The 7,791-nt window shown below is 58.9% G+C and overlaps 1 protein-coding gene across 1 annotated transcript; it reads left to right on the plus strand.

The window, feature by feature from the left end:
* Positions 1–3,435: 3,435 nt before the first annotated feature.
* LOC104070181 (proline dehydrogenase 1, mitochondrial-like) lies at positions 3,436–6,892 on the plus strand (the record flags this gene model as incomplete). Its single annotated transcript, XM_009587621.1, has 11 exons — positions 3,436–3,470; positions 3,806–3,955; positions 4,096–4,160; positions 4,570–4,686; positions 4,854–4,933; positions 5,211–5,292; positions 5,544–5,636; positions 5,732–5,878; positions 6,044–6,219; positions 6,311–6,409; positions 6,804–6,892. Coding segments are annotated over 11 exons (1,133 nt in total), but the record flags the coding sequence as incomplete, so codon positions are not given.
* Positions 6,893–7,791: the final 899 nt, after the last annotated feature.

The raw sequence follows: 7,791 nt of genomic DNA on the forward strand, positions 1-7,791 counted from the left end.
TCAGAGGGGTGAGCGGTCCAGGGCTTGTGGCTGCTGGACTCGGGAAATGCATCCTTCCCTCCCGTGAGCGCTTCAGGGCTTTACCCCGCTGCCAGCTGGGAAGCAGAGGTACAAACCAGATGCAGCCAGCAGGTTTTTTAGCCTGCCGGTGCCATCTGCTGTTGTTTCCCCCAGGCAGAGCTCCTGCAGGCAGAGCCGTGCTGAGCTTACCAGTGCAGCCTGTTCCTCTGGAGCAAGCTGGAGATAACAGCAGAAAAATGCCCTTTCCTCTCCGGCAATGGACCCTGGCTGCTCCTTGTAACAGGCTTTCTGGTTGGGAACAGCAATGCAATGTGGGGAGGCACCGGCTTATCCTGACTGCTGCAGGCTCATATACCCTGCCCTGCCTGGGCTGGCATCCAGAGCTCTGCCAGCTTGTCCCAGGAGTCCTTGAGCATGTGCTGAAGGCTGCTGCCAGGTCATGGTGACGCGGCTGGAGAAAGGTGCCCTGTGGGCAGCAGAGCCTGGGTGCTGCTCCGCTCTCGGGGCAGCACAAGGGCTGGGGGCTTTGGGGCGGGTGCAGCCCTGGGTGGGGTGTGGAGAGGCAGTGCTGCAGCTGGGCAGGGGCTTTTGCTCCCCATGGGGGGAAACAAGGAGCCTCCCCACAGTGGAGGTGGGTGTGGTCCCCTTGCAGCCTTGGGGCCATTGCTGGCCCATGGGCATCCCGAGTGAGGAGATGGGTTGGGATTGTGCTAACATGGGGAAAGACAATCCTGCACCCGAGCACTGTCAGACACCCTGAACAGCTCTTGCCACGCAGCACATGGACTTCGCTTCCTCTTGAGATTTCTTGCATGGACACCTGATATCTGCCCCAGCATGGGATTACAATCCAGCCCAGCCAATCAGCCTCCCAGAGCTGCCTCCTCCCCTTCTCCTACTCCCAGTGCTGCTGCCACCCATGCCCAGTGCTCTGCCTGTGTGTGCTGTGGGTCCCTGGGATCATGGTGTGGTTTCAGTTTAGCTTGAAGCTGTGCAAGGAGGTCCTGCAATGGTCCTGGGCTGGTGTGTGCTGGCAACTCATGCATGGGGCAGGCTTGAAGAAGTCTTCTGCCAAAAGCTTTGCTTTATTCCTACCTGCAGGGTTTTAAGCATCACCCATAGCTCTGGTCTGGGCTTCATGTGACCATGAGTTTTTCTTTGGATGTGGTAATTCAGGGGTGACTTCTCCCTGGTGTTCCCTCATCCCCTCTGCCAGACCCATCTGCTGATGAGCAAAGCAAATACGCTGTGCTCGTGGCACCCTCCTGGTAACCTCCAGGGCAAAATGGATTATTGCCTACTTATTTCTGACAAGGGGACCTTTGTGCTTCTCCCCGAGACGGCTTATTTGAGCCTGACCAAAAACTTCCTGAAAGCCCAAGTCTGCTGTGTCAGCTGGATTATCCTTCCCAGCAATCCAGTGGGCTGCATCGAGTCTTCATAACCTGCTCTGCAGCACCTGGAGGGCTTGGCTTGTGCATGCTTTGGGTGAGTGTGAGCTCCCAGGTCCTGAGCGTGCCTTGCAGGTGGCTCCTTTCTGGTTACAGCTTGCTAGAAGTGTTTGGGCAGTGCCTGGAGATGTGTCCTGCTTTGGGAGACTTGCTCTCGGTTTGCAGAAGGAGTGGCCAGGTATAAACTGGGTTAAGTGGCACTTGATTGGTGTAGGAATGGCTTTGTTGGCCAAGACTAATATTGCAAAGAAAGCAGATGATATCCAGGAAGAGCTATTTCTTCAGCTGGAAGGAGCTTCTTTTATTTTGCTTGATGCAGAACAATAAAGCAAGCACCATGGCACTGCTTTGAATGCCCCCCTCGGGGAGGAAGGGCTCAGTGCAGTCATGCAGCAGGAGGGTGTGTTTGTCTTCAGGAACACAAAACACTTCAAATTCAAGGGTGCTGTTTGCTAACTTAGTTGTGTGCATTCACCCTGGGTAGGTCAGAGGAGGCTTTGCTCCCTGCCGCTTGTCCCCAGCATCTCAGATGTTGGATGCAAGGTGTGCTCTGGGGTTCAGAGTTGTCCTGTTTTGCTGCAGTTGGGACCTGCCCGCAGGACCCATCTCTCCCAACATGTCCTCAGAGTCCCAGCAATGTGTCCAGCTGAAGCCTTCCCCTGCACCATGCTGCCTGCTCCAAGGGGACCTTCCACCCACTGTGGGCTTTGCTATCACATCCCATCCCTGGGTGTGTGATGTCTCCTCCTTCCTTTCCTCCACCGTCTGTATTCAGGAGCAGAAAGTTTCTTGACCTGTCCTCAGGGTAGCAAAATCACAGAGCAGAGCCTGCCAGACATGGTGCCTGCTGCTCCCCATGAGTTCCGGCTGCTCCTGCCCTGGTTCACGCCAGGCTTTGCTGTGCTTTGAGCAATGAGGCGCTGTTCCTGGCTCTGGGGAGCAGGAGGGGAAGGGCTTGTCTCTGCTTGTTTACCCTTCTAGCAGCCCCTAATTCCTGTCACAGGGTTTCCATGCAGGAGAATGTGTTCTGGGACCATGCCATGTGCCTCTCTGCTCTCTGTGCGAGTCTGGGTGGCGTTGCTGCTTGCACACTGCAATGTGCTTCCCCACTGTTGGGCACAGCCAATTTTGGGACAGTGACTCCAAGGCAGAGATCTCCTGGAGGAGAGGGCTCTGCTGTCACTCAGGGCTGCTCTCCAGGGGCTGGCAGTGTTCCTGAGTGAGACCTCGGGCCTGTGGGTGGATTTGGGTGTCAGCGAGAAGGCTTAGCTGCTCAAGCTCAAGGAGGATCTCATGACTTGGCCAGTGTCTCCCTGGGCTGTCAGAGCCCTATTATCTGTGTGGCAAAGAGCTTGGGCTTGAAATTACATCTAAGGTCAGCTGGAGTTGAAGCTGAGACCTTGTTTGTAAGTTGTTGGCTAATGCCAAGGCGCAGAGGAACGCAGGGCGGCTAGGCTGCAGCAGGGCATCCTACAGCTTGATGCACCCTGAGTCTGGAGGAGCTCCTGCTTCATGGTCTGGCCACTGGTGCCTGTAGAGTGGGGAGGTGTTGGGATGAGGTTTGGCGCTCCACCACGGTGAGGACTGCGGGCTGGTGTGGTCAGCAACAGAGCATGCAGCCCCACCAGGGCTGACCTTGTCTTTGCCATGGGGTGGGCTATTTGAGAGCAGCTCTGGACCCTGGGACAGAGCATTCTCCCTGTGCTGCCTCAGGGCCTCCAGGTGACACTTGCCTGGATGTTGAACACTTGCCATTCCCTTCCATGAGCGGGTTTGGGTCATCTGACCTGCCAGCGGAGCTCGTGCTGAGCAGCATTTGATCCATTGGCGATGGGATGGCGAGGGAAGAGCAGGGTCCAACGCCAGGCTGGCGGCAGGGGAGCCTCAGAGCTGCCCTGGCCACCAGCGTGGGGTTGTGGGGGGTTGCTGACCTGGCCCTTATCTTCCCTGTTTCTCTTCTTAGCTCCTGCACCTCTGCAGCCGAGAAGGAGATAGGAGGTGAGTGACCCAGCCTCTCCCACTGACAGGAGATAGCCTGAAGGTCCAGCTGATCCGGGCACTGTGGGCCTGGTGTGGGGGAAGGACTCAGCTCCCACAGCCTCAAAATATGAGCTGGTTGAAGAACATCTTGGTTCTTGGCCAACCCTGCTCCTCAGCAAAGGCTGAGCCCCTGCTTGGGCAACAAAGCAGGCAGGGCGCGTTGCAGCCCTCAGGGGCTCTTTTGAGGTCCAAGACAGAGCCCTTCTCCCCTGCGCCCATGGCAGAAGCTCCTGGGGAGGCTTGTAGAAGCTCAGCAGGGCTGCATGGCCCATCTCCATCCTCTTCCACCCCAGGAGCAGAGCAAAGGGAGAAGCAGTACCGAGCCCATCGGGGATTTGGGGATCGCCGCGGTGGGGTCATCAGTGCCCGCACATATTTCTACGCTGACGAGGCCAAGTGTGACCAGCACATGGAGACTTTCCTCCGTTGCATCGATGCCTCAAGTAAGTGCTCCATGTGTCCTGAGCAGCCCCACTGTGGTTGGGGACTGCAGGGACCCTGCCCACCACCGTATCTCAGGTACCTCCCTTCTGCCCAAGTACCCTGCCTGTCGGGCTACCTCTGTCTTTGTGGCTCCATCCAGGTGGCAGCTCAGAGAACGGCTTCTCAGCCATCAAGCTGACAGCGCTGGGCAGACCTCAGTTCCTGGTGAGTGCCAGGGCTGTGACCAGGGCAAGGTGGGTCAGAGCCAGGGCCACGGATGATGCATCTGGGGGGGCAGGTGCTTTGGAGCGCCAGGCTTGCTGCAGTGGCATCTCTACTGACGGCAGAGAGGAGTGGGCACCAACAGGCTGTCCCCTGTGTTCCCAAGACCACCCTGGAGACCCTGCCTCAACTTTTGGGGACACATGAAGAGCTCAGAAGTTTAAAGGTCCCAGCGTGAGGGTGTGGGGGAGGTCTGTACAGCTAGTCTTGGCCCCTGCTTCGCCAACGTCCCCTGCTATAGTGCTACGGTCTGCCTCACGCTGGGCACGATCCTGCAAAGACTCCACTGCAGGAGGCTCCGAGCCAGCTGGGATCCAGTCTGGGTGTCTCATCTCGAGCTCTGTCCCCGCAGCTGCAGTTCTCAGAGGTGCTGGTGAAGTGGCGGAGGTTCTTCCATCAAATGGCTGCGGAGCAGGGCCAGGCTGGGCGGGCAGCACTGGAGATGAAGCTGGAGGCAGAGAAGCTGCAGGTGAGGCTGGTGATGTCCGAGGGAGGAGGCTGTGCTGCCGGCTATGTGCTGCTGGAGGTGGGCAGTGGCTGTAGGGATCCTGGAGCAGCCCTGACCTGTGACACGTATGAGCCTGGAGCAGTAAGACCCCTGTAGCCCCTTGGCACTGATGCTCCTTTTGGTCGCAGGAGGCCCTGGCCAACCTCGGCATTGCGACCAAGGCAGAGAGCCAGCACTGGTTCACAGGCGAGAACCTGGGTGTGAGCGGGTAAGCTGCCTGTGACCTGGGGGGGGTGCTGCGGGATGGAGACGCTGGGGGACCTTGTCCGTGTTCCTGGGGCAGTGGGGCAGCACCAAGGACAGGTCTCCAGAGGCCAGCACTGGCTCAGCACAGCGACCAAGCAGAGAGAAAGTTTGAGTGGAGGTGACAAGATGGGTCAGGGTGCCACGTGCTGTGCACCTGACTTGCTGGTGGGGGTCGGGAGCTGGTAGAGACCCCCTTGCCCTTGCAAAACACCAGTACAGACCTGGCTCTCTGCTCCCAGCACTGTGGACCTGCTGGACTGGAACAGCCTGATTGACAGCCGTACTAAGCTCTCCAAGCTGCTGCTCGTCCCCAACATGCAGGTGGGTACCCATCTCTGTCACCCCTGGAGTGGCCCCGCAGGGAGGGCACTGCCTGTGTGGGTCATTGTGTCTCCGTCCCCTTTTCTGGTCCCCTGCTGGTGCTCCAAGGTTAGGGTGCCACAAGCTCTCATCCCTCTCTGTAGTTGCCTCTGCCTTTGCCACAACACGTGCCTCCCTGGTGCGGGTTTCTGTCTGCTGTGGGCAGGGCTGGCCGCCTGCAGGCAGGGTGCCACAAGCTGTTCTCGTTTCAGACTGGGCAGCTGGAGCCTCTGCTCTCGCGCTTCACTGAGGAGGAGGATCTGCAGATGAAGCGGATGCTGCAGCGGATGGACATCCTTGCCAAGGTCAGGGGGAGCTGGGCACAGGCGCCACCACAGAGAGGGAAGGTGTGTGGTAGGTGGCCCCATCAGACCAACCTGCATGTCATTCACTCCCCTAGAGAGCCACGGAGAAGGGTGTGAGGCTGATGGTAGACGCAGAGCAGAGCTACTTCCAGCCAGCTATCAGTCGCCTCACCCTGGAGATGCAGCGCCGCTTCAACAGGGATCGGGCGATCATCTTCAACACCTACCAGTGCTACCTGAAGGTGAGGTCCAGCAGGAGGCTGGGCAGGAAGGACCTGATGGAGCAGCTAGATGGAGACCTCAGCTCCTGAAGCCATGGCAGTGCGATAGCATGACTCCAGGACTGGCTGTCTGGAGGTGCAGGGTGGAGGTGGCACTGATGTGCCACTTCTTCCATCTGGTCCCAGGAGGCTTATGACAATGTGACAGTGGATGTGGAGCTGTCGCGCCGGGAGGGCTGGCACTTCGGCACCAAGCTGGTCCGCGGTGCCTACATGGAACAGGAGCGGGAGAGGGCGGCCCAGATTGGCTATGAGGATCCCATCAACCCTACCTACGAGAAGACCAACGAGATGTACCACAGGTAGGGTACAGCCGCAGCCACGCTCCTCCCTCCTGCCCCACTGGGCACAGGCTCAGGCAGCCTCACCACACAGCCCCATACTGTCCTACAGATGCCTGGACTACATCCTGGAGGAGATCAAGCACAGCCGGAAAGCCAACGTGATGGTGGCATCTCACAATGAGGACACGGTGAAGTTCACCCTGCGCAGGTGGGTGCTGGGGAGGCAGCATGGCATGGCAGGTACTGAGGGCTCAAGGGATATGGGGGCCCAGCAGAGCTGCAGTGAGAAGTTCTGTGGCTTGTCAGGTCTCCTCTGCACTCACCTGGTGGGATCCTAGCTCCCATCTGGTGCTCAGGGCTTTGGTTGGGGCTTGGAGCTGGGGCGCAGCACAGTAGCCCACAGCAGCTGCAGAGCTGGCCCCATGGCTCAGCCCAAAGGCTGTTTTAAAAACAAATCCCTCAAGTCCTTGCATCCCACCATCCATATGGGATGTGGTCAGTGCCGTGCTCTCGAAGATGATCCCCGCTCCTCTGGTATGACGCACTGCCGCTGCGTGCTCCACTGTCTCTACTCTCCCCTAACACCGAGGCTTGGCTTGCAGAATGATGGAGCTTGGGATCCATCCCTCAGAGAAGAAAGTGTACTTCGGGCAGCTGCTGGGCATGTGTGACCAGATCACCTTCCCCCTGGGTGAGTGCTGGGAGCAGGGGGGACTTGGCTGATGTGCTCCTGCCCCACCTTGACCCCTTGGGGTCTCCCTGAGCAGCTGCTGTGGGGTCTGAAGGATGGATGGAGCTGGGCTATGGGTCTGTCAGAGAGCAGGGCTGGCTGAGGACAGTGCCTTGTTGCCTCTTCCCCAGCTGTGTGGAGTGCTGTGACCCCTGCGTGGGGTTTGGGGAAGATGTAGATGTGGAGGTAGATGGAGAATCACATCTGTCTCCTGGAGGCCCCATGAGGCCAGATGGCTGAGCAGGGAGATTCCTGCTTTGGACTATGAGCTGAGGTCGGGGTACTCCTAGATGGGGCAGAGATGGGTCCTGGCAGCCAGCAAACCCCTCTGGCACCTCCTTGGTCTGGGAGTGTTGCTTTGCTCTGCTGGAGGTGCACACCAAGTCCTGGGCTCTCTGCTAGCAGGGTGGCAACAGGCTCTTGTGTGACCTTGTCCTCTCCTCTGCTGCTGGCCCAGGCCGCCGAGCAGAGCTCCTAGGGGCCTGGACAGAGGGACATGCAAGGGTCCAGGTAGCCCAGCTCAGGTCAAGGACTGATCCCCCTGCCTGCACTGGTGTCCGGAGCGGAGACCTGAGGCCAGGAGAGAGCGGGAGGCAGACTGGGCAGTTGTCCAGTGTGGATGCTGCTCTGTCCTGGAGTTCCCCTCGCAAGCAGGGTTTGGCTGCCTGTCTGCAACCTCCTCTGGTCATGCTGGAAAAATGTGTTAACTTGATGTTTCTGGTTGAATGCTTCTTGAATCGGCCCGGCCCTGGCTGCCGACATTCCCAGGGCTCCTGGTGACCTCAGCCCGCTCCCCCCAACACGTTCCCAAGCTCCCCATGCTGAGCCGGGGGAGGGACGCACCGCCGCTCCCCCTGCCT

The sequence above is a fragment of the Fulmarus glacialis genome, unplaced genomic scaffold, assembly GCF_000690835.1.
Source record: "Fulmarus glacialis isolate BGI_N327 unplaced genomic scaffold, ASM69083v1 scaffold33201, whole genome shotgun sequence".
Classification (NCBI taxonomy): domain Eukaryota; kingdom Metazoa; phylum Chordata; class Aves; order Procellariiformes; family Procellariidae; genus Fulmarus; species Fulmarus glacialis.